The 26,059-nt window shown below is 44.8% G+C and overlaps 1 protein-coding gene across 4 annotated transcripts in view; it reads left to right on the top strand.

The window, feature by feature from the left end:
* Positions 1–2,582: 2,582 nt before the first annotated feature.
* The window catches only part of CHID1 (chitinase domain containing 1), a 308,728-nt gene continuing 285,251 nt past the window's right edge, over positions 2,583–26,059 (top strand). For all 4 annotated transcript variants that reach the window (XM_075928227.1, XM_075928228.1, XM_075928226.1 and 1 more), the window contains exons 1-7: positions 2,583–2,720; positions 8,616–8,786; positions 13,010–13,159; positions 18,291–18,423; positions 19,368–19,412; positions 21,126–21,232; positions 24,908–24,969. In XM_075928227.1, the coding sequence (XP_075784342.1) occupies positions 8,676–8,786; positions 13,010–13,159; positions 18,291–18,423; positions 19,368–19,412; positions 21,126–21,232; positions 24,908–24,969 (608 nt within the window). In that variant the 5' untranslated portion in view covers positions 2,583–2,720; positions 8,616–8,675. The remainder of the gene's footprint in view (positions 2,721–8,615; positions 8,787–13,009; positions 13,160–18,290; positions 18,424–19,367; positions 19,413–21,125; positions 21,233–24,907; positions 24,970–26,059) is intronic.

Here is a 26,059-nt window from a genome sequence, read left to right on the forward strand (position 1 = left end):
TTGCGCAAAAACCTCTTATGCAAATGTAGTGAGAGAAAATGCTAACCTGCGCTTTATTTGCATTGCCTTGTTCGGCAAAACTTGTAGCATTGGAGAATAAACTGGTACTATGATGCATGTTATTAACATAATCCCAGGCTTCACCCAGATAAATTCCCTTCCTCCTTCATAATAATCATAGTCAGTGCTATGTGCAGACTTTAAGGCTGGTCTGAATTAGTTTGTAGTTCTGAGTAATAAATGGAAATTTCTGTCTTAGCTAGAATTGCATTAACTTTGAAGCATTGCAAGCAGGCTTTTACCCAGACAGATTTAATACTAAATAGGACAAGTAAGGATACAATCTCTAAAAAAGATGAACTGATACCTTCCATGCATCAAAGTAACACCAAATTATTATCCTTGGCAATTCAGACCTCTAGTGCTTGTGACATTACGCCTTCTGTCTTTTTCAAAATGACACTTTCTGCTGCTTCTTCAGGATGAATTTCTAATTTGTTACACTAGTATAATTCTAGTCAATGGAAGTTCTATATCTGTGTTTGCAGATTGAATTTGACTCTTGCATATTGTACCCAGTGTATAAAATCAGAACAAGGAAAGTGGCAATTAGTTGGGGTAGTGAACCAACATGACTTTACAGTTTCTTGCACTGTGTTCACAAGGATTAATGAGAAGTGGGTGTGAAATGCTGTGAAACAGAATTGTGTTCATTTTGCACACATGTAATTGACTACACCAGTGGTCCTCAACCTTTAGAGGCTCCCGGGCGCCTGGGGTGGGGCCACTCATGCGCCGGGCGCCCGGGGGGTGGGGCCACTCATGCGCCGGGCGCCCGGGGGGTGGGGCTGCACGTCCTGGGGCCGCCTGAGCGCCTTGTGCTGGTGCGTGTTGCGCGCCTGGGGCCGGCGCCTCCAGTGCGCCACGCGCCAGGGCCGGCCCAGGTTGTCGGCGGGTGCACACAAATGCCCCGGCGGGCGCCATGGCGCCCGCGGGCACCGCGTTGGGGACCACTGGACTACACAGTGCAAGACCATGGAGAATCAGCCTCTGTATTTTGATGTACTATTGTGAATCAGCGTTCAAAAAATTAAAATACTTAATTTTGCTCTCTTAAAACCTTCCCACTATGTTATATATTTGTGTTGCCATGGTGTCCAGCACACCATTGTGGCAGGCAGTGTACAAATACATGAAAAAAGTCCAAGCTCCAAAGGACTTACAATCATTTTAAACCACCTCATGTAAGTGCAGTCTAAAAGTCTCAAAATCTGGAATATTTCTAACGACCACAAACCCCTATAATACAGGGAAACAACTCAAAGGGAAAATCTAGCCAAACAAGACACAGAAAGGCAAATGTTTGAAATGAGTAATCTTAAATCTTTTGTTTGTATTCAAACAGTTATTGACTGGATGACATGTGGTGGAAACAGCCAGATTCCCCAGCCCTGTTACGGCTTCTTTTTACCCTCAAACTGAAACTAGCTAGTATAGAGTGGTGTAGGAAAATCTTGTACCACAGCATGGAGTGCCTTGTACACAACACAATCCCAGTGTAGGCCGCTTTACAGGTCGGTGATGCGAGGTATTTCATATGAAGACAGTACAACATCCCTGCCTGCCCAGCCTCCGCACAGCTTCTGGAAACTACTGGTATGATCCTGCAGCCTGTAGGCACGGGGTGGCCATGGAGATTCTGAGCGCTGCCCTTGTCCCTGGTGCTGCCTCTGCAGTCCCTATTGGCCGGGAAGCACGGCCACTGGGAGCTGTAAAGGTGGCACCTGTGGTCATGGGCAGCGTGCAATCTCCCTGGCCGCTCTCTGGCTCTTTTACCCAGGAGTCAAACATTGTGGTTGCTTCTTGGAGCCACCTCTGAGGTATCCACTGCCTCACTGGAGTCTGCACCCCACCTCTTGCCCTAGCCCTGAGCCCTCACCCACACCCTAATTCCCTCCCCACAGCCTTCTCCCACAACAAACTTCCTCTTGTTGCCAGCACCCCAAACTCTGCCCCATGCCTCAAACCCCAGCCCTGAGCCCCTTCCTCACCCTGAATGCCTCATTTCTGTTCATACCTAAAGCTTCCCCCCCACTCACTCCTGAAAGTGAGGGGGAGTGGGGGACAAAAGGAGGAGAAAGATGGAGCAAGGCAGGACAAGAGGGTTCAGTCTCGTGCCATTAGAAAGTTGGGCAGCCCTATTTGTGCCTGTGACCTCCCGAATGCCTACTGCCGCTTGGAAGGGCGGGTAAAGAGGATGGAATCGAACTCGTTTCCCTGGTGAAGGCTGCTGCCCATATCAACCTGTAAGAGCCAGCTGGGAGAAGTGGGTCTCCTGCCCCCAAGTGAGCAGCCCTGCCCTGCTCTCCCGTCCGCCTGAGTGTGTCGCGTGGGTCCTGCCCTGCCCGGGCTGCAAAGGGCAGCGGCTAAAGTAGGAGACACTCGCAGCAGCACAAGCATGGGGGCGGGGAAGCACAAAGCGTGGCAGGAGGCGTCCTTGCCAGTTACTCTGGCCGCAGCAGGGCCCTAGCGCTGCCCCTGAGCCACCTACGCCCTAGCTGGGGAGAGCAGCTCCGTCCCCCCCGCGATGCATGCGTGCAGCGCCCCCAGCCTGCTCAGCGAGCGCCGGGTGGGCCGGCCCTTCCTCCCTCCCTGTTTCCACTTCCGAGTCCAGGCCGGCCGGGTGGCGCTGCGGAGGGGAGCAGGCGGCAGCAGCCGGGGTAACAGAGCGGGCGGGCTGGCGGCCGGGGTGGGGCGCCCGCGCTCGGCGGTGGCTGTGCCAGCGCCAAGCCTGGCTGCTGGGGCGGGGAGAGCGAGCGCCCGGCGGGCCCGGCTGCCCCCCGGCTCTCCCCAGCCCGGCCGCGCGGCTGGCCCGTCTCGCTCTGCTCAGTGGTTGGGGGCTGCAGCTCCGCCTTCTGCCCCAGTTCCCTCCCAGTCCCTCCCTTTCCGGAATGACTCCGCGGGGACAAGGGCACCGGGGTTTCCTTTCTCCCCCTTATCCAGTGGCAGGTCTACAGTGGAGCTGTGGGAATAGCTCTCAGTTGTCCCTTCACCAGTAGGTGGTGGTGGGCATGAAGTGCCGGCATGGCTCTGGGCGCCACCTTGCCGCTTTGGTGTTCTGGACTTGAAGCCAGAAGGGACCGTCATGATTGCAGTTGCAGTCTGACGCGTTGCAGCCCCTGCACCACACCCCCACTCGCCTGTTGTAGACCTGTAACAGAGGTGGATCCGGCCTGTGGCCGCCCTGCCGCTCCCCCGCACCCAGAACAAACAAGACCTGAGGACAGGAGAGCAGACAAAGTCTCCTCCCTCCACAAGGGCCATGTGGTGCTCAGAGTGAACTTCCAGCCGTTCAAAACAGATGGTGGTTCGCTCTAGGCACCTTGTGCTCTTGCAGGGCAGGGGCAAGAGACTTTGTGCACTCCCCTACCCACAGGCCCTGATTGGCTTGGGGGTGGAGGGACAGTTTGCTCCTGCCTGCAAGGGGTGTCCAGCGCCTAAGTGTGAACTGCCAGCTGTTCAGAACTGCTTGCAGTTCTCTATAGGCACCTCGGCATGGTGCTAGGGGAGCGTGTAAAGTCTTTCCTTCCCCTTCCCCTTCCCTTTCCCCGCTGGCAGTGCATAGGGAGAATTGACAGCTGTTTAAAAGCAGCTGGTGGTTTCCTCTAGGCTCTGCAGCGGAAGGAGACCTCATGTGCTCCCCTGGCCCCCAGGCCAAGTGTCTTGCTCCCTTCCTCCGCCCTGCCAGGGGTGTGCAGCAGCTAGACAGAACTGCTTGTAAAACAGTTGGAGTTTCTCTAGCTGCCGCATGCCTTTGGCAGGGGAGGAGACTTTGCATGCTCCCCTGTCCTCAGGTCTTGATTGGCACGGGGGTGGGGGAGCGGCATGGTGCCCACAGGCTGGATCTACTGGGTTGGCAGACTATCCGGCCTGTGAAGGCCCCTTTGCCCATCTCTGTCTTAGGGCATCATTTTCTTATTTGGGAGTTATCAGAAAAGTGTCACATTTGGAGCATAACTGGAGGCACCAGGAATTAAGAAGTAGGCCCAAAATTGAATTTTAAACAAATCTTTCATCTAAGCTTAAACGTATAAATACTTCTAGTTATTGTGTTTTGTAAACTCATTTAAGAATATTAATGGAAATGTTATGAATGTTTCTTTAAACTTAAATGGAAACTTCGTGGTTTAAAAAAAAAGCTGTGTAGTGTTGGCAATTTATTTGCCAGTTTTATAAGTATAATTCCATTATCCATTTGTTTTCAAATATGCCTGTATAGGAGCAATTCTCTGGAGCAAAGTGAAATGCTGAAAGTACAATATTAATTATACCCTATAAGTAAATTAGATTTTTAAGAGTATTTCGGTTTTTACTCTTAACCACTTACTGCTTCTTGCTGTCCTTTTGGTTATGAATTATATTGATAATACATCATCAGTGTTTGGTATAGTAAATGACATCTGATTATCTTGTTCTCGTTATCTTCCCCAGCACAGGCTTATTGGTCTGTAGTTTCCTGGGTTATTCTTATTTCCCTTTTTGTGAAAGTTTAACCACATAAACAGTTAAACGATAAGCCTGGGCTCCTTGGCAGCCAGAGGCTGCAGGGCAGGGCAGTAGCCAGCTCCCCTGGAGCAAGGCATGCACTGGCTCTTGGGGAGCCAGCTGCCACCTCACACCGCAGGTGCGGGTAACTGTGTAACTGCTCAGTTTTTCAGCAATTACACGTTTACCCAATTACCCATTTTTAACATTCCTAATTTGAACACATGATTATTGAATGAAATTGGCACGTGAATAGCATATGCTTGGATGTGACGAAGTGCTGTGGTCTGAACACTTTCAGAACACATTTGACATCTGACTATAGTTTGGCAAGGGTTGCCTCTTCCATATTTGAAATGCTATTGCTGAGGAATAGTTCCAAATATTGAAGCTAGTAGTGAACATTTTCAGATCACTGTTTCTCAATGTCTGGTAGCGTTGCCAGCTGTCTAACCATACAAACCCCAAAACTAGAGATATAATACTGTAGTCAACTAAACGATAGACCGATAAGTGGGTGCTTTTGGTTAACACTATCAGCTACACACAACACACTTCTGTCTCCCACCACAAGTACATATTTTAGTGTGCTGGCTGACAGGCTGGCTCAGTCCCAGTTTGCAAGAGGATTGGCATTAACTCCCATGCTGGCTCTTAGTGCTTGTCTTAGTGGGAGTAGCTGCTAGACCCAGCAGGAGCCGGGACTGAGTGGTAGCAGTGCTATCCCTTGTTGATTAATTGTATAGTCAACAATTTCTTTGTTGACGCCACGAATAACGAATTACACACTTCTTACCATCCCTACCTAAAACCCTTGCCTTGCCTCTTTTCCAAGGCCACACCCCTTTCCGACCCCATCTCCAAGGCCCCATCCCTGTTTGGTTTCCCTTTTACTCACTTTTACCAGGACACTTCAAGGGTTGGGGCCAAAGGGCTTGGAGTGTGGGAGTGGGCTCTGGGCTGAGCCTGGGCAGGAGTTGGGGAGGGGGTATGCTGTGCACACTTGGGAGGGAGTTTGGGTGCAGGAGCAGGTTTGGGGTGCAAGATGCTGGCTTCAGGAACAGGCTTAGGGCTGGGGCAGCGGGGTTGGAGTTTGGGAGGAATTGGATGCAGTCTCTGGCCAGGCAGCACTTACCCTGGGCAGCTCCTCGTTGGTGGCACAGCAGGATAAAACAGTCTCCTTGCCGTCCCTGGCTGCGTGCCACTCCTGGAAGCGGCTAGCTCTGTGGCCCCTAGGTGTGGGGGGGCTAGGTGGCTCTGTTTGCTGCGTCTGCTCATATATGCCAGCCCTGCAACTCCCATTGGCCATGGTTTCCAGCCCCTGGAAGTTGCAGAATCAGTGCTTGGGATGGGGACAGCACTCAGAGCCTCTTCTCCCCCCAGGTCCTCTTCCTATTTAGTTCAAAATCTCCCATATTGGCTGCAGTAGCTGCTGGGAGATAAAGCCAGAGTCTGGGCTTTTTATATCTTTTGGTATCTTGTGGAGATGTTGGATTGACCCCAACCAACTTATGCCTGCAAGGAGTGGGCTTTCTCAGGGGTTCCCCACAGAGCTTTGGGAGGCCCACAGTCAAGTAAGACTTGATCTTTTCTTCTGTATCTTGACTACTGTAATCTGCTCTTGCCTTGGTACTAGTCTCACTGCTTCATTAGTCCACTGAAAACACTACTGTTAGGATCATTTCCTTGGTTTGTGATGCCAACATCACCACTCCCTCTGCATCCTCTGGCTTCCCCTCTATTGCATCAAATTTGTCTTTGTCCCAGGTCCTTCATTGTTCAGCGCAACAAGGTCAGACCTACTAGTTCACTGGGCTGTCCATCCCTTGGTCTATTACTGCCAGCTTCAACTTTGTGAACTTTTGTATTCTCCCAGGTTGCTCAGTGTGGGCTCTTCCAAAAGAGGCTTTTCTGAAATTTGGCCCAGTGTAGACGGGCCACATTTTGAAGTAGCCTCTATCGAAAAAACTATCGGAAAAAGGTACGCAAATTGTGAAGCACGATTTGTGTATCTTTTTCCAATAGATCATTGTTGTGTAGACATAGCCTGTAGGAAAACTTCCTGTCAAAATTAAAAAAGCTTTCACCTTTTCTTCTTTTTAATCCTTCTTTAAACACATCTTTTCCATGTGGCATACAAATGGCTTCCCGTCTTGCATAGATTAGGCAAATGCTTTTTGCTAGACTCTTGCCATGTTTTCCTCACCCACCCTCACACCACTTGCCTGTTTCATCCACCCACTGTGTCCTGTTTGACAAGCAGGTTGAAACCTCTCTGGAGCCTGCACTCTATTATGAGTCTGATTATTGACTGGACCTTAATAAGAAAACAAATGTTTGAAAGTATGGAAACTAACTTAACTAGGTCCCTTAGCTCTCCGACTTCTTCTCTTCCTTTCTCTTCCTTCTCTAGTTATTTGATAAGGTAATTTCAAAGTAAGGACTTCATTAAGTCTTGTGTGTGAATTGAATTATGAACAGCCACCACTTGTACAAGTTGCACAAGGAATATTGAAGAGGCATCGGCCCACTGATTTATAATTGACTTCCTGTTACCATGCACTAGCTTTTTCTACCTTGAATTGCTGATCAGATCTTAAAATCATGGAGCTTGGTGCTCAAAGGTTCTGAGCATCATCATTATCTCCACGAAAGGAATCTACTTATCAAAATAAAATCTCAAAACACCAATGCAGTAGTATAATTAACAGGGCTTGACAAACGGCGGCGAAATCTACTCGCCAGCCCCGCACTGCCCATGCGTGCACCACCGGCAAACGGGGCGACCGGCTGAAATCTGCTCGCCACAGGCGAGTAGATAAACGGATTTGTCGAGCCCTGAAAATTAATATAGCTAATCTATTTCTAGCTCAGTTCAAGAGCTACAGCAACTCAGACTGGAGTCAACAGCAGGTCACTTTAACTTCTATAATTTTTTTCCTTAGTAACTTAAATGTTTCTTTGTACTTATAGAATAGCTGTTGGAGTGGCCTGGGTCCATAGCTCCAGGGAATACAAAATCAGAAAACAAGCAAATACTGTATTTTGTCATTTTAAGGGTCTGTCTTCACTAGGAATGTAGAATTCTGATTAATCAGTTGACTGGTCAAACATAAAGTTAATTGAACAATTAACCGAATAAGCAGGCTACCAGCCCCAGTTCCAAGGTTGTTGCCGCCACTGGTTGCGGGAGGCTCCTGGCCTTAGCCCAGGTGCTGCCGCTAACTCGCGGCCCCACTGGGACAGCCCTCTGGTTGTCTGGGTTAAGGGTGATGCTCACTGGGTAACCGGTTACCTATTCACATCCCCACTCTTCACCACAGTTGGCAGTGTGATTGCAGCACATATAGTGTTCTTGAGCTAGCTTTAATCTAAGTGGTGCAAACGCTCATAGCAGTGAAGTGGTGGCGGCTCAGAGTTGTGGGTGAGCTGGATGCCCCAGTAGGTGTGTAGACCTTCTGTGCAGCTGTGGCATCACTGCTGTAGGTACGTGCACTAGTCACATAAAAGCTATTTTGGGTATGTCTACATGTCCTGAAATCACCTCTACTCCCTCTCACCCAGTTGCAGTGTAGACACGCTCAGTATGCAAACATTTCTCTACACTCACACCTTTGAGAGCTTGTCCATACGGGGCTAGTGCTTGTGCTTTGGAGCTTCTTTTAGACAAGCTAAAACAGAGAAGTAGAAGTAAAAGGCAGATTTCTTGAGTAGCCCCTCCTCAGCCTGCCACTGATGGAGAGTGCTCCAGCCCCCTTTCTCTCCCGGCACGCCATTTAATTTGGAGCAGCTTTGTCTGCGGTGGGTCCCCTGTGGGATTGGAGCAGCCCTACTGTTAAGGGTGAGGCTTACTGGTTAACCAGTTAAACCTTAACATGCCTGATATAAATGTGCTGTCCCATTTGCTTGACCTTATGATAGAAGGTGCTATTACACCAAAACCATCCAGATAAGACAGTGTGAGTCTACTGAACAGAATGATTTGCTAAATGAAGTCAATTGTTTGTCATGCAAAGTCTTAAATAAGAAAATCTGACTCCTGTTAAATTGTTGTATTATTTTATTCACAGAGGAGAGAATACAAAATTGAGTCTCTTTAAGTAGCACTGACTGGCAAAGTGGAAATAGACATGAGACTTCTCTGTACTGCCCTTTCTTTGGCCTGGATTTACCAGCTGGTTGAAGCTACGTTGTCAAAAACAGATGCAAAAAAAATGGCTTCAAAAACACTGGAGGAAAAGGTATGAGATCTGCTGTTCAAGACAACTTGTATTCAGAGTGACTTACCAAGGAATATTGGCAGATGTTGAAGAGTTTTTCTATTGGCATTAACTTATAATGGTTTCGTAAAAAACCCAATAAGATAACTAAAGTATACTGACACCGACCAACCTTACCTACAGCTGGACCATGGCTTTTTAGTTGAAAAGTAAACATTCTGATAGCATTACCAAGGAATGCAAGCTGTTGAGTTGATATTGTACCTGTAAAAATAACTACATACACAGTATTAATTTCACTAGATTGGAAAACATGAAAGGTGTACATTTTCTTGCTTAAAGGAACATTATTTAACATTTTAAAACTGCCTAGGTAAAATTTCACATTTCTGATAAAGCACCTTTTAGTATCCTGAGCTCACTGCTTAAAGCAAGTGTGGTTCCGGCTGCCTTTAATGTTAAAAACAGTGCTTTGGGCAGGTTTAAGAGCAGCAGAACTAGACATCCTCAATCTTGCCATAACTCCTTGTGCGTGCTTCTGTTTTCTGCTGCTTCACATTTAGCATGCTGCTATTAGTGAATGTCCTCATGCAGAGTCTAGGTAAGGATGTGCATGTTGAATGAAAATCAAGAGTACTCAGGTGTAGAGGGAAAACAGAAGGACCAAGGACAGAGCTCTCTAGAGGATAGAAAGTTGGCTGTGAGGATAATGGGGAGTCTCCAAAGGAAATGGTGAAAGAGATATTAGAGAGAGAGAGGAGAACAGGCAGGAAAGGACAGAGTCACAGAAGCCAATGAAGAGTAAGATTTTATGAAGAGGAATGTGGCTGAAGGTTGATCACAGGAGAAGAGGGTGAGGATGGAGTATTGGTTCAGTGCTTTGGTTAGAAGGAGGTCAGCTGAGAATTTGGGACTGGTTTAAGTGGAACACAAGGTACAGATGCTGTACTGGAGAGAGTCTAGGAGGGTATTAGAGGAGACGCTGTCCATACATGTTCAGTGAACTTTGAGACAAAAGGGAGATAGCTGAAGAGTCAGTGGCCAAGGATTTTTTTAAGGTGGGAGAGACTAAAACCTGCTTGTCTTATGAGAGGAAAAAGCCAGAGGACAGTAAGGGTATGTCTAGACGGCAAAGTTATTTTGAAATAACTTTCCTAGAATCTACACAGCAAAACTGCTATTTTGAAATAAATTTGAAATAGTGGAGCGCTTATTTTGAATTTGGTAAACATCATTCTACGAGGAATAACGCCAAATTCGAAATAGCTATTTCGAAATAAGTGCTGTGGAGACACTTATTTCGAAATAGGGGGCCTCCAGCCTTCCCAGGGTGCCCTGGTGGCCACTCCAGCTTCAACCAAGAACACTCCTCTCCCTCCTCCCCACTCTGGAGCCCTTAAAGGGGTAGACTGTGGCCACAGTGCCTGTGCCAGCTCCAAGCCTGCCAGCCCAGAGCCAGCAGTCACTGCCCCTGACCCAATGGTCCCAAAACATGAGCCAGCAAGCCACTGGCAGCCAGCCCTCCACCGCTCCCCAGGAGCAGTCTGCCAGTTCTCAGATGCCTGCCAGGGCCCGGAGAAGATGGGTGCCTTCCTGGTCCAGGGTGGAGATCATGGACCTTATTCAGGTTTGGGGGGGATGCCCCCAACATCCATGATCTCCACACTAGATGGAGGAACGTGGCTGTCTATAGTGGGATAGCTGCCAGACTGGCCACCAAAGGCCACATGTGAACCCAGGAGCAGGTTTACATAAAATCAAGTTGATCTGGCGAGACCCCCACCCCGAGCCCTGAGCTTCCCCTCTCCCTTCTTCCCCTGGCTTCCCCCTTCCAGCTCCCTCTTCCCAGGTTTCCCTCTCCCGCCTCCTTTCCCCAATCTCACCAGAGTTTCATTTCCCCCCTCCCACCCAGTTTTGTTAAATAAAGACAGTTTGTGTTTATGAAAAAAATGTGTATTTTATTTTACATCAGGAAGGGGGGTTAGGGAGGGAGGAATGAGGCACAAGTCCCCAGTGAGGCAGACTAGGGAGGCTCTTAGTGCTCCTCAGGGTGGAAGCTCTCCCGCAGGGCCTCCTGGATATTGAGAGTCCCCCGATGGACCTCTCGGATGGCAGCCTGCAGAAAGTGCAGCCAGGCTCACAGCAACGCATCCAAGAGAAGCACCAGAGTGCCCTGGGGCAGCTCTGGCTCCATGTTGCAGAGTGCTGTGGGGTCGCAAGTGAGGGCAACCAGAGCACACAGAGATAAAATGCTTTGCTGTCCCTCATCGAGGTAGGCAAGCAAGCAGGAAAACCTGAGAACCAGCTGTCCAGTGGGGTCCCTTTAAGCTCAGGCCTCAGATAGCCTCAGGCAGCAGCCACACAAAGTAAATCCTGACCTGATGCCCTGCTGGACCTGGTTTTGGCTGGCCTTAAATGCGATTCAGCGTCCACTCAGTGTGGATGTGCTATTTCAAAATAGCAAAACGCTATTTTGAAATTCATTTTGTGTGTAGATGTGTTATTTAGAAATAAGCTATTTCAAATTAACTATTTCGAAATAGCTTATTTTGAAATAACGCTGTAGTGTAGACATACCCTAAGAGTTTAAGGAGACTATTGGGCACAAGTGAGATCAGGAGATGAGATGGGCTCATAGGGGCAAATGGAGGGACTAGGGGAAGAGAGCAGATGGGTATGTGTTTGTGAGAGGAGAAGGAGACAAGTTGTAGGAGAGGGGGTAATACGATGATCTGAGGGGAGAAGGAAGGTTGTATTGTATTTGTGTTGGGGTCCCCAAGAAGTCAGAGTAGTTACCAAAATAAAGTAAAATATAAACATGCCATTTAAACTCTCAACCTTCCTAGACTGGGCAACAACTATATCAAGCAGTGTTTCTCACCGTACCTGATAATGCATCCCATAGTATGCAGATTTCACCCTTGAAATCTACGCCAGTCCCCTCTGTTGGAATATTCATACTGTCCTTGTTGCTTGCAGCATGGTGGGGTGGGAGAAAGGCCAAACATAGAGCTTTGTGTTTGATTTTTATACCCTCAGACCCTTGTGTTTGGGGAGCAGAAATCCAGGCATGTCTGGCGGGCATTGCTGAGTTGAGCAACTCCACGTGGTTGGCCTCATGTTGTAAAAGCTGTATGAAGGAAGTCTATCTTCAATACCCAAGTCACAATGAAAGTTCAATCCAAAGTGTCTTAAATGTAATGGCCTCCTTAAAGTGTTGAATCGCCACACCAGACTGGGAAACTTCACTCTTGAAATTATGTATCCATCTAATACTTGAAAGTACAGTTATACTCTGAAAAGATACTATGCATCATTGCCCTATTCAGTGGATCTGCTGTGTATTTGCAATCTTATCTTTCACTTCTATGAACACTACAAAACTCAAATTTTACCACAGTTTAAAGTGCTGATCCCTCACAGAAATGTAAAATATACATTGCCAATCTGTTGGAATTGTGTAAACCTAATCTCGGAGTTAGCAGGGTTGTAGTTGGAGAACTGGGTCTTATTTGCTCTGCAGAATTTTTATTACTGCTGTGAGGAAACTTAGCTTGACTCCCTCTAATCTGCATGGTAGCATGGCCCTGCAGCTGCTTAATAAGCCCCACCCAGCCGGGGGCTCCGCACAGGGAGTTGGCTGGACGAGGGAGGGGCACTTCTCCCTCAGCGGCAGCAGCAGATCCCTGCTGAGGACAGAGCAGCGAGTCTCTCCCAGCCAGTAGGAAGGGAACTTTGCTCCCATAATCAGTGCTGGGTTAGCAAAACTGTCATTTAGAGAAAATCTTGTAAACTGTTTGGGTATGCAAATTATAAGACACAAACATGGACCCCACAATACTGCTTTAGTCACTTCTTGCTGTAGACCAGCACTTAAACATTGCTAATGGTGGCCTAGATTTGTCTGATTATAATTGCCAATAGATAAGTGTCTTGAGATTGAAAATTGAGATTGAGATTTTTAACTGTAATGAATGTCATGTGCGCAGAGTGTATTCCTATAATCAATTGGCTTTCTTCTTTTGTCTCTTTGCAAGGGAAGTGTGTGTAAAGTAAGACTTTGTCTATTTCTGATACTGACAAAATTTCTGAGCTCTAGCCTGGTCCTTTTCACTATGTTGCATCATTTATAGGGAACTCTAAAAGTGTAATGCTATGATTGAACTGTACATTAATTCAAAAGTCAGTAATTGTACAAATGCTGTTACTGAAAGTAATTCCAAAAATTGTTTTTTCCCCTGTAGATGTGGCATTCAGACAAAATTGTACAGGACCGGGGTCTGGTAGTCACTGATCCAAAGGCAAAAGATATTGTGTTGGAACACAAAAGTTACTGTGCCAAGAAAACAAAGGAGAGACACTTCTTCGGAGATGTTCTGGGATATATCACCCCTGTAAGTAATAACATAAAAATCAGAGTGACAAGTCTCAGAGCGGTAGCCATGTTAGTTTGAATCTGCATAAACAACGAGAAGTCCTGTGGCACCTTACAGACTAACAGATTTATTGGCACATAAGCTTTTGTGGGCAAAGACCCACTTAGTCAGATGCATCTCCTACTTGCTGTGCAGGGCAGGGAAGGAAAGGAGGGGGTGCTGATGTCAAGATGCGCCCTCTCCCACCTTGCATCCTATCTCCACAGAGCAGAGAGGGGCACAACACAGGACTTGAGATGGAGTTTGCTGGCTGCTTTTGAGAGTGGTGCAGGGCTAGTGTAGGGGTGAGCCTGCCTTAGCCCCACTGTACCACCACTCAGGAGCCACCTGAGGTAATGAATGACCAGCTGGAGTCCACCCCAATCATGAACCCCCTCTGACACCCCAAGCCCCAGTCCCAAGCACTCCTATATCCAAATGCCCTCCCAGAACCTGCACCTAGAACCCCCTCCGGTACCCCAACGGCCTGCCCCAAGCTCAGCTCAGAACCCCTCTCACACTCCAGATCCCTTAAGCCAAGATCAGAGTGCCTGCACCCCAGCCCTCTGCCCCAGCCTGGTGAAAGTGAGGGAGGATGGGAGGGAGGACAGAGTGAGCAGGGGAGGGTCCTCAGAGAAGTGATACAAAGGAGGCGGGGCAAGGGTATTTGGATCTGAGGTAGATCTTGGATTGCACTTAAATTCAAAAAGTGATCTCGTTCTTAAAAAGGTTGGAGACCACTGGTCTATAAGGTGCCACAGAACTTCTCGTTGTTTATAAAAATCAGAGTCTCTGCTGTATATACAGCAGACTAATAAGATGCCAAGTTTCTCCATTCTTACAGCCGCAGTAAATAGACCAGCACTAGGTACAATATTGTACCTATCCCTTCAGTTTCTTTATAATACTAATGCTATTTCTGATGCTTGGTCAAATAGTCACCCAAGAGAAGGATGGTTCATCAGTTGGCTACTAGTCTAGGACTCCACGCTGCATTTATTTCCCTGTTCTGATACTGGTTTCTGTGTGACTTTCATGTGACTTGCATAGTCTTTGTGTCCCAGGTCCCTGGGGGGAAGATAATACTTCCCTACCTCACAGGGGGTATGTTGTGGGTCAGGCTTACAGCCCTGTCATCATTGGGATTGCCCACACCCGTGTGCTCATCCACCCGCCCTCACCCCGTGGTTTCGACCTTGCTTAGTCCTGAGGTCTTTCAGTCCCTAGATCCCAGTAAGCCCGGCCCTTAGAGGGCGGGGCCTGCCTGGCCTGAAGTGCTGCAGAGAAGGAGGGGGACTCGGGCCCACCCCCGCTCCGGGTCCGGCTCAGAACACTAAAGACAGCGAAGCAGCTATGCTGTCTGGTTGGTGGGGGGTTCCCCGTAACTCACCAAACCTTTGGGGTTTGGAGCGACTCCTCCTCCTGTCCCCGTCCTGGGCCACTTCCTCCTTCTTTTGGCGGTCGTTGGCCTGGTGTCCGGCCTGCCTCTGGTCCTTCCCATTTCTCTCCCCCGGCATTCTCCCCTGGCTCCTTTCCCCTCCGGCTCTCCTACCCAGCTCTCCGGGCTCTCCTCTCTCACTCTCCGGGCCCAGGCACCATTTGAACGGGCTGCCGGCTGCGGCCCCACCCTGCCCCACCCCTCTGGGCGCGGGCTGATGACGTCGGCTGACGTCTCCCCTCGGCCAGCTTCCGTCCGGCCCCACATTGCTCCCGGACAGGAGCGCCGGGGGATTGTACAGGTGCATGGGTGCTCCGTGCTCCCCGGGCTTCCCCCCTCCTCTGTCAGGCTCCCAGTGGCCTGCTCGCCGCCCAGCGTGTCCACGGGAGACCGGGGAGTGCGGGGCGCCGTGGACTCCGCTCGCTCGGAGCCCGGTGCCCCGTCACAGGGTAGTATGAGACTGTGATGTGTTTACATCCCAGGCAGTGGGGACTGCACATGTGTTGTGGATAGATGCACAATGCTACTTGAATCATTTCAATACAGTGCAAAAAAATTTTTTTTGCTGATACCAAACTAACTTTTATTTCACTAGTATACAAGACATCTCTCTAGATCCCTTTTAGAATATTGAATACATGTTTTGATCATAGTAAAGGGCTGTATAAAAAATAATAAAGTGTAACCAGTTGAAAAAAATAAATGTCTCACCAACACTATTTATTGTACCTCATAAGTTGCCGAATTATTGGTTTTGTTTGTAGTCATGGCTAAGCAGAGGCTTGAAGGGAGGGAAACACATATCTGGACATTGACAGATGGGAGTCTTCAGCTCTTTAGTCCACTTGCCAGTTAAGCTTAGTGAAAGTTGACTTCCAAGTGAAGGATCATTCAGGCTCCCAAAACCTATTTTACTTTTACTCTTAGCAGGGTCCTACCAAATTCACGGCCCAGTTTTGTACATTTCACGGTCATATCATTTAAAAAAATCTCGAATCTCGTGGGTTCAGATACTTAAATCTTAAATTTCTTAGGATACGTCTCCACTAGCTCGTTAGTTCGAGCTAGGTAAGGTAATGAGGGCAAGCGGAGTTGCAAATGAAGCCCGGGATTTAAATATCCCGGGCTTCATTTGCATGTTCCCGGGCTCTGCCATTTTTAAATCCCCCTTAGTCCAAACTCTGTGCCCGCAGCTACACGCTGCACGGAGTAGGTAATTTGAATTAAAGATCCTAATTTGAACTACTGTTACTCCTCGTGGAATGAGGAGTACCCATAGTGTTGGAACAAAGCACGAATATGTATTTTAAAATGGCACAATATATACTTGTAAAGCCTGGAAGATTCATCATTTCTCTAACTATGGGTTAGGTACAAAATGGGGTTGTAAGGCTATTGCCACCCTTATTTCTGTGCAATATTCAGAGCAGGGTGGCTGGAAAGCAGTGGCTGCTGGCTGGGTGCCCAGGTCTGAAGGCAGCACTCTGTACTGTGGAATACTTTTGCCATATAATATAGGATGCGTTTATAGGATAGGGTAAAAGTATACAGAAGACTAGATTTCATCCTCCATGAAATGGTTTTCATGGCTGTGAATTTGTTAGGGTCCTCACTGTTAGGAAATCTTCCTAATTGCAGCTTGAGAGTCTCATTGGCAACTGGACAGAATATTTTTGGCAGATGTCCACTAAGACACATGTATTTAAGTTGCAAGAGTTTACTGGAAGTCTATGCTGTGAAAGTGATCGATTGATACTTGGCACAAAACTGTCCATTGAAGTTTCTGTTCTTTTAAGTTTCAGAAATATTTTGAACAGGAAGCACTGCTATTATCAGTCTTCTACAGACTGAAGTGATGGCTTGAAGGGTGCAAACTGGCTCATGTATTTCAGTGTGTCAACTGCACATCCAAATGTGATGACATAAAGGGTTACAAGGTTATTACACTACCCATCACTTCACTAGAAATTTCTAGGAACTGTGCTGCATTGAAAAAGGTCATCCATTTTTATTAAAAAGAGATATTGTATAGGAGTAAGGATGCAAGCACTAAAGCAGGGGTGTCCAAACTTTTTTCAAAGAGGGCCAGATTTGATGAAGTGAACATGCGTGAGGGCCGACCATTTTGCCTGACATGCTTTGAACCATTAAAATTAAATGCAAATTAACTATTTTATGCAAAGTTTATTGCAAACGGCATACTTTTCATTTCGTCACATGGATGACAAATCTAAACAGGTGTTAAATCACTCTGCCTTTCATATCTGAAGGACAGATGAAAAAAAAATCCAGGAAGCTGAAATATATGTCAGGAACATTGTAAAGTACATTACATATTATTGGTAATAAAGGTTGTCTGTCAACTTTTAAGTTCAAAAAATATGAACAGGAACATAACACCAAGTATACATGTTGTGTCCAAATATATTTATAACTGATTTAGACCAACTGACATTAACTGAGATTTTACAGTGTATTCATCTCAATACATATGGATTCGTTGGGGGCCATAAAAGATAGATATTGCCAAATTACCTGGGGGGCCATATTAAACCGGAACACGGGCCGCAATTGGCCCGTGGGCCGGACTTTGGACATGCCTGCACTAAAGCAAACATTGATGACCTGGCAGCACGTTTTGGCCCTTAACATAGGAGTCGGCTAGAGGGGAAGAGAAAAGATAGGAGGGATTGAGGGATAATTTCTTTTAAGCAAGTCTAGGTCTAAGGCTATGTCTACACTACTGCCACTGTCAGCAAAACTTATGTGTCTCAGGGGTTTGAATGTTCTTCGTCTTAAGAGACATTAGTTACTCGGACATAAGTGCTAGTATGCACAGCACTCTGTAGGTGAGAGAGCTTCTTCTGATGACATAGCTTATGCTGCTCGCAGGGGCGTTTTTTATGCTGTTGGCAAAGAGCATCTTCACCACATGGTCTGTAGGAGTGCAGCTTTACTAGCTGTGACACTGCAATGCTGTAAGTATAGATGTGCCCTAAAAAAAGGAATTTTGAATAAATATATCCAGATACAATACAATACTGATCATCATGAATTTTCATTTTTAACAGCTTCATGTATTGGAAGTGAACTTATTTTGTTTAAAAACAAAACACTACAGGTCTCCTTGCAGCTTTTCTAGAAACTTCTTTAGAGTATAGCAAAATGTGTTTTGGATGTTAGTAGACTCTTATCAAAGAGGGAAAGTGTAATCACATGAAGGCTAGGCCTTCTAGCAGATTCCACTTGGATATCCTGTGACTATTTGGCTCTTCCATTCCTTACAAGAAGCAGGGAAATTTCAGCAATGTCATAGTGTGAAATTTCACTGTTCTTTATTTCCATTGGACATGGAAAGAATTGAATGCATAATCTATTAATCACATTCCCCATTGGGATCTCTCTTAAATTCAGTAAAAGCTGAAGCTAAAATGGGCGTATGGCTTTATCTTTGCTGGAAATATCAAGTGTGCATTCCGTAGTCAGTTCTAAGTAATGAACCTCTACAAACATGCCAAAACACTTCCTCAGAAGCCCACAGATTGACCTGCTGTGATCTTTACAATACTTCTGTTTGTGTTATACCGAAAAATTGCCATCTAGAAAGTAGTAAAGGTTGCTGTAGATCCTGTTGTAATGTGTTTTTTTCCTCCCCTTTTTCCTTTTTGCAAGTGGAACAACCATGGCTATGACATTGCTAAAACATTTGGAAACAAATTTACGTTGATCTCCCCAGTTTGGCTACAGGTGAAAAGGAAAGGAAAGGAGAAGTTCCAGTTCACAGGACTACACGATGCTGACCAAGGTTCTTTGTTTTTATTTTGTGTGGTGTTTGGTTGTATGTATGAAATACATAGTCAGCATTGCCGTAGGCTGAATGAAGGACATAAATTATTAGCCTTTCCAGTATACCAGCATGGATTTGCCTCTGGACTTTGAGGCTGAGGTTCTACTTTGTCACTGTACTCTTACAATAAGACTCATAATATTATTTTAAAAAGAGAACCTCTCATTCATCCCCCAAAGAGTAGCGGAAGAATGTCAATTTTAGTAGCTCCTGGCCCATCACAAAGAACAAACAGCTTTACGGATTTACACAAACTTTTTAATGAATACGTATTAACTTCATTTAACTTTGTAAAGCATTTTGGGATAGTGGAAACATGACTCTGATGAAGGGTATATTTCAGGCTTTATGCTATTAATTCAAATTTAGTAATGGTGGAGTGTCAACAAATGTGAAGTTATCTCAGTTGAAATACTGGAGACCATTTGTGAACAAGGTTTAATTCTGATCATGTTCACACCAAATAATAAATCAATAAAATGATCCTTATGAAAATGGAATAGGCCACTAAAAATACCATTTTATTTAAAACTGTACATCCCAAAGGATGATTGAAGCCTCCAAAAAGATCAAAGCCTCAATATGGTGCAATCTGGATGTCGTAACAAATGAGCCAGAACAAGCGCTGTTGTATTTCATGTCAACATCCGTGGAAACTTTTTTGTAAGCTAAAAACATCAAACTAATGGTTTCCACATGGAATGAGGCAACTAGCTTTATTCTCTAGATGTCAGTAAGATTATAGTCACAATAGAATGCCCTGTGAGACAGTAATAGTTTCTCTTATGGGAGGAAGAATGTTACAGTAAAACTATATACTTTATTTGAAGACTTGAAAGAAACCTTATGGATATTTATATTAGATATATTCATAGTTTAACAGCTGTTTCATTGTTTGGCAGGTTGGATAAAAGATGTCAAGAAAAGTGCTAAAAACATCAAAATAGGTGAGGCTGCATTTTAACTTACAGTCTTCTGGTTGTGGTTATTGGCAGAGACAACGAAGCTTTTAGTCCAGAAGTATGTAGATGGGATGCGTTAGCTCAGCAAAATAGTCAGGGGCTCTTAAAAGAAAAGACTGAAAGATATAAAAGAGTGCATCTACCATTATTTGGGTCAATTAATTATTGGTAGCTCAGTAATTGAGCTATTGTACCTGTTGATGCCCTGAGGTTTTTCACCTGAACTTTTTGCCTTCCCCTCATTTTTTTTTCTTGGTTCAGACTGAGTCTCTGTGTTCTTGCCATCTTTCTTCTGGAGAATTCATTCAGTGCTGATTGCCATGTTCTTGAGGGGGAAGTTGGCCTTGTTCAAAATTATCCTTAGGATTTATGGAGCCCTATGCAGTGCTATTATACTGGTGCTCCTTTGCTCAATGGCATCAAGGAGGAGGGAAAAGATATTTTACAGATGTGATTTTATAATCTTTAGCAGCACACTAATGAAATATTTGAAAGCAAATTTTAAACAAAGGTTTGGTAGATTAACACAGTAAATTCAGAAACTGACAGTAAATACCTGGGTGTGGCACATGTCTAGTACATGACTTCATTACCACTTGAAATGGCTCTCTCATAGGCTCAGTGCTAGGCTAATAGGCCTGCCAGGCTTTTTCACTTTTCAGTTAAGTAGATCCTCTATGGAGGAATCAGAGCCACAGAGATAGGAAGAGATGGGTGGGTGGACATTGAGACCCATTGGTGCCCCAAATCTTTAGATGCGCTACACAACTGCGTATGGGTAAGAATGGCTTTGACATTGTGACCGCAGTACTCTTAAGCTCCAGTTCAAGAATCCAACTGATGATCCAGCTAGAGCGTTCAAGATTGCTGCTTTTTCTCTTAACCTGAAAGTCTGGGGTCTCAGATTCCTGTTTTAGCAAAAATTGGAAATAACCAATCGTGACACTGACTAGACCAAGGGTGGCCGTTAAGCAGCTTGTGAGACATACATGGTTCACTAGGATTACATTCTGGTGGGCCACCAGATGCTTTATTTAGCTGCACATCTACAGGTACAGCTGTTTGCAGCTCCTGTTGACTGTGGTTTGCTGTTCCCGCCAATGGGAGTTGTGAGTGGCTGTATCTGTGGACACGCAAGTAAATAAAGCATGTGGCAGCCCACCAGAGGCTAACCCTGGTGAACTGCATCTGGGCCACGGGCCACTTGGACTAGACCCTGTGCTGTAAACACACAAAGGTAACAAACTAAAGTTTAGAAGTAAATTTATCTTTCCAGTATTGTAATCTTAGGGATTGTGTCAATAATAGGCACAGCTTCAAGAAGAAAGCACCATTTTCAAGCTGGCATCCATTTAAAATTGATGTGACAGCTCTCATTGATAACTCAGTTCTCCATTAAAAGTATCTACTTTGAGTCAATGCTCTTCAGTAATCCACTTTTGAAACAAAGGACCCCTCTGAATAAGCAATTTGCTTATCTATACTAACTGGATTTAGAAAGTAGAGAAGCAAAACCTTTAGCTATGGGAGATTTTCTTATGAATGTTCTGCTAATTTATATCTAGAAATTAGCAGAACATTTAATGGGCTGTTAAATTAACTATTTTTTCCAGCTTCCTTTCTGTAGGAGTATATCAGTGTAATCAGAGCCATTGTAATTTTCAGAATTACTTGTCTGACTTATTTCTTTCATCTCAGTTCCCCGGATTTTGTTTGATGGCTGGACTTACCAAGATTTTGAGAGTGTTTTTGGCAGTGAGGATGAGATAGAGGAGCTTTCCAAGAATATGGTGCAAATAGCCAAGGTAAAATAATTTCTAATACAAATGTGTTAACCAGTAGGATACCAGTTATTGACACCCATACCTTCACATCTTATGGTGATGAGAAAGTGTCTCTTTAAAACAGTAATTAGGGGGCTATTAAACAGTAATTGCTAAATTTAAGTAGCTTAAATCTGTGAGTCTGGGGCAGCTTGCACACAAGCGTTCAAAAACAGCTGAAGAGATCGCTAAGCTGTTCAAGCTTTAGGCATGATGCAGCACTTGGGGAGGACTAGAAAAAAGCTAATGTGGGATGACTCAATTATTAAGATATCAGCCTTGAGGAAAATCATGGGACATCTAATAAAAATACAATTTTAATAACATTAAATGAAGGTAGAATAATTAATGCTGGCAGCATATGTTTTATGGAAAATGGATCTTGTCAAATTTATCTGACCATTTTTGAGATTAAAGCATGTTAACAAAGGTCTGTTATGCTTGTTACTTCTGTAAGGTGTTTGATTAGTATTGTACAACTTCCTATTATAAACTAGTACTAGAAAACAATATAGCAAATAGTAAATGGATTCTGAATTGGCCAACTCATCTCAAAATAATTGTAAATGAGGACTCCTCATCTAATGAGTTCTTAACCAGGGCTGCAAAGATATTTGCTCCTAGCCCAGTGCTAACAATAATCTGGAAGAAAATAGAAAATCACTGATGGTAAGGTCTACCGATGATATACATTTGTGTAGCAGTAAATAGTTCCAGAGAGTGATATGGATCAGATGATAAATAAATAAATAAAATTATTAGAGATTGCCTATCTCCTAGAACTGGAAGGGACCTTGAAAGGTCATTGAGTCTAGTCCCCTGCCTTCACAGCAGGACCAAGTACCATCCCTGACAAATTTTTGCCCCAAATCCTTAAATGGTCTCCGCAAGGATTAAACTCACAACCCTGGGTTTAGCAGGCCAATGCTCAAATCACTGAGCTATCCCTCCCCCAGGCTGGGCTCCGCATGAATTTAGCTGTATTTCAGAGCATATTATTTAAGCTTATTTTTGTGTAAACAAAGAAAGGAGGTCACATTTGTAGGAATGTGGTATAGGAGACCCTCGCGATTTGCAGAATCACTATTCATGGTTTTGAGTATTCATGGGGATCTCCTGGCTTGATATGGGACGGGGGGGGCAGTTTTGGCCTGGAGCTATGGGGAACTCATTGCAACTGCCAGTGAGTTCTCCCACAGTTTCCAGTGCCTGCAGTGATTTCCCTGCGGCTCCCAAACTCACCGGGGAGGTGGAAGCCATGGCTCCCAGTATTCGTGAATTTCACCATTCGTGTTCTTGACAGAAATGCATCCACCATGAATGGCGAGGGTTTCCTGTACTGTGCTTTGGATAGCAGTAACTCAAAGGAAGTTGGAGATCATGGTGGATAACCAGTTTGAACAGGAGTTGACAGTGCTTGTGGTCGTGAAGAACAAATACAAGCTTGAATGTATGAGCAAGGGACTGTCAAATGGAAACAGGGAGATATTACCTATGTGTCATTAGTGAAACATGACTGAATACGGTGCCAGGTTGTGATGTCAAAAGTTTTTGAAATAAAAAAGCAACAAAAAATAAACCTCGCCATCACCCTCCACAAATGGGCAAGGACTTGGATGAGAGCTACAAGCATGATTTGAGGTCTGCAGTGAGACAATAGCTCTTTCTCTTTAGTTTAGCCAAGATCAAGTAGAGACATGGCTTGGCCATAGCCAGAATACCCATTGGGAGAAGAATTTACTACAGAGTGTTCTTTAATCAATTCCGAGTCTCTAAATCCTGACTAATTGAGGAGGTGGGAGAAATTAAACTTTAAAAGAAATTGACAGGTTGGATCACAGGGGTCCTCTTGGGATTGTCATCTGGTGTGCTGATCAAGCCACTGAGACTGCCTTCCTACTGCTGGGGCTGTCCACCTCTGGTCTCCCACAGCCAAGGCATAGAGTTGGGGTTATCGCCCTCCTAGCAGAGCAACATAGACAGAACCAGCTCCCCTATAAGTCTGTTGACGGTACCCAGGAACCCAACACCCAAAAGGGACCAAACCCCCATATAAGTACGTTTCACCCTGTGTAAAAGTTGTACACAGAGAAAGCTCATAAACCTGTCTGCCCCCTTTATCAATGCAAGAGAGATATGCAAAGTGATTGCTCCGTCAGGGGTAAAAATTATTTACATTGGGCTTGATAATAAACATAAGTTTTGATTAAGTATATATAGTAGGGTTTAAGTGATTGCAAGTGAAAACAGATCAGAGTAAGTTACTAAGCCAATGCCAGCTAAATCTAATGCACTACGAAAATTGTTACATACAAACTCTTACCCTAAACAGTTGTTCTTATCTCAGGCCAGAGTTGATCATTTTCAGATCTGAACTTTGACTTCACCCTTTTCCTATAGATCTTTGTTTCCAGGTCTCTTCATGTCTATCCTCATAGGGTGAAGGCAGCTTCAAAAGTCAGCTGAAGACAAAAGACTGATTGCTTTCCATTCCTTAAATAGACTTTCCTCCAGGATGGGAAACCTTTGTCCAGTCTCCCCATCCGAATGGAAAAGTACCAGACTCAAAATGGATTCCAGTACCAGGTGGCATGGTCACATGTCTTTCTAGAAACAACCACAGTTTGGGCTTTCAGGAAAAATAAAACCATTTGAAGGTTGTTAGTTTGCGTACTAAGTCATTAAGTTCCTGAAGTATCACTAATGGCCCTCATTAGAACATTTAGAATTAAAACCAGATTCACACTTCATATTTCTAACTTATGTCATTATGTCGTTGAGCCCATCAAAGAGCTCTAGTAGATTAGTAAGGCATGATTTCCCTTTACAGAAACCATGTTGACTTTTCCCCAACAAATTATGTTCATCTATGTGTCTGACAATTTTATTCTTTCCTATGGTTTCAACTAATTTGCGTGATACTGACATGAGACTTACTGGTCTGTGATTGCCAGGATCACCTTTAGACCCCTTTTTAAATATAGTGTAAAATTATGTGTATAAGTTCTATGTCCAAATACTTTCTTAACACTACATTTACAGCAGAGTGTGATGTTGAGATTTTCACTAGTGATTTGATACTGATCTACTATGTTAACTATACATGAATGAGGTTTCCATATAACACTTTAGCAGAATTGTTTGGCCTTTCATGTGTTTCTACAGTAATTTCTGCTTTGTTAATGACTGGTTTACTGGATGCAGTATGTAAACATATTCTTTGCTTTATATCAGTGTTGCTCAAAGTGGTCTGTGGACCCCCTCCGCGAAAGCCGCTACTGGGCTGCTCTGGTTTGTTTACTTACCGGCTCCGCAACCACAGAGCCTCATGGTGACCAGGGCTGCTGCTTCCCATGACTCCCCTTGTCTGCAAAAGGCGAACCGCAGCCAATGGAAGCCGCAAGGCTCTGAGACTGCAGAGTCGGAAAGTAAACAAACCAGAGTGGCCTGGTAGCAATTTTCTCAGAGTGGATCTGCGGGCCACTTTGAGAAATGCCGCTTTACATGTACAAACTAATATGATTGGGAGGTTGGAGAGGGGAATACAATACATATTTACAGAGACTGGCTACCAGTTAAAATATTAACCTGTATGGCATGACAGCAAGACAGCTGAAGCTTTCTAACTAACACTGAATTATTCTCAATTTATTTTAGGAAGAAAACTTTGATGGATTTGTTGTTGAAGTGTGGAGTCAACTGGGAAATCAAAAGCAAACGTAAGTATGAACCTTTAGGATGCAGTGATGCATTTTTTGAGGAGTAACGTTAGTTCGAACCAAGGGGTTTGGTTCAAACTAACATGTTCCGGTGCGCACTTTCACTTTCGAAACAGTTGGCATTCGGAGTAACGTACCGGTGAGCTCATGCTAATGAAGCGCGGGATATTTAAATCCCCGCTTCATTGACTATTTCAAATGCCTGCATTTGCATCCCTAGTTCGAACTAGGGTGCAAGTATAAACATACCCTTGGGGACTGACATCACTGAAGCAAGACTTTAGTCTTTTTAATCACAACATAACTTTAACTTTGCAGTTACTAGAGAAATGTTCACAGTGTGGACATCACTAGGGAAAAGTAACTTCCTGGGGACTCAAACTCTTAAGGTGTATCTGCACTGTACTTGAAGCTTAAAATAAGCTAAGCAATTTGAGCTACACAGATTGCGTAGCTTATTTTGAGTCAATTTCGAAATAGCTTATTTTGTAATTTGGTGCTGTCTACACAGCACTTATTTCGAAATCAATTGCTATTCCAAAATGTCCCTTAAACATCATGGAATGAGATTTACAGGGATATCGGAATAGAGAGCCCATTATATTTTGAAATAACAGGCCTTTCAAAAGATGCGGAATAGCTATTTTGGGATACCGCCAGTATCCCAAAATAGCACTGCAGTGTAGACATAGCCTTAGAGTTATTGAATTAGAGTTTGACTAGGTTAGAAGAGGCTTGAGGTTATCCAAGGCGCTCAGAATTCCAGACTTAATGTCAACTGCTTTTCTTAATTGAGGGAGTTTAATCTCCTTTCTGACAAATTGTAAAGCTCTGCTTTACCATGCCTATTACCAAAAATTCATAAGAATGTCCCAAGACAAATGCAAATACGCAGTACTTTAAAAAGTAGATGCATTCTTAAAGAGAATTAGTAGTTAACCTTTGGGGATGTGTTGCGAGAATGACAGGTCTGATGATGCATACCCGAGGGGGGAAGGACAGAACCAGGTGGACCGTTTTAGTAAATTAAAGATATTTATTTATGACAGTGATGAATTTATAGTATTTATTCTAAGATTTTTAATAGACG

Source organism: Pelodiscus sinensis, chromosome 4 (genome assembly GCF_049634645.1).
Source record: "Pelodiscus sinensis isolate JC-2024 chromosome 4, ASM4963464v1, whole genome shotgun sequence".
NCBI classification, from domain to species: domain Eukaryota; kingdom Metazoa; phylum Chordata; order Testudines; family Trionychidae; genus Pelodiscus; species Pelodiscus sinensis.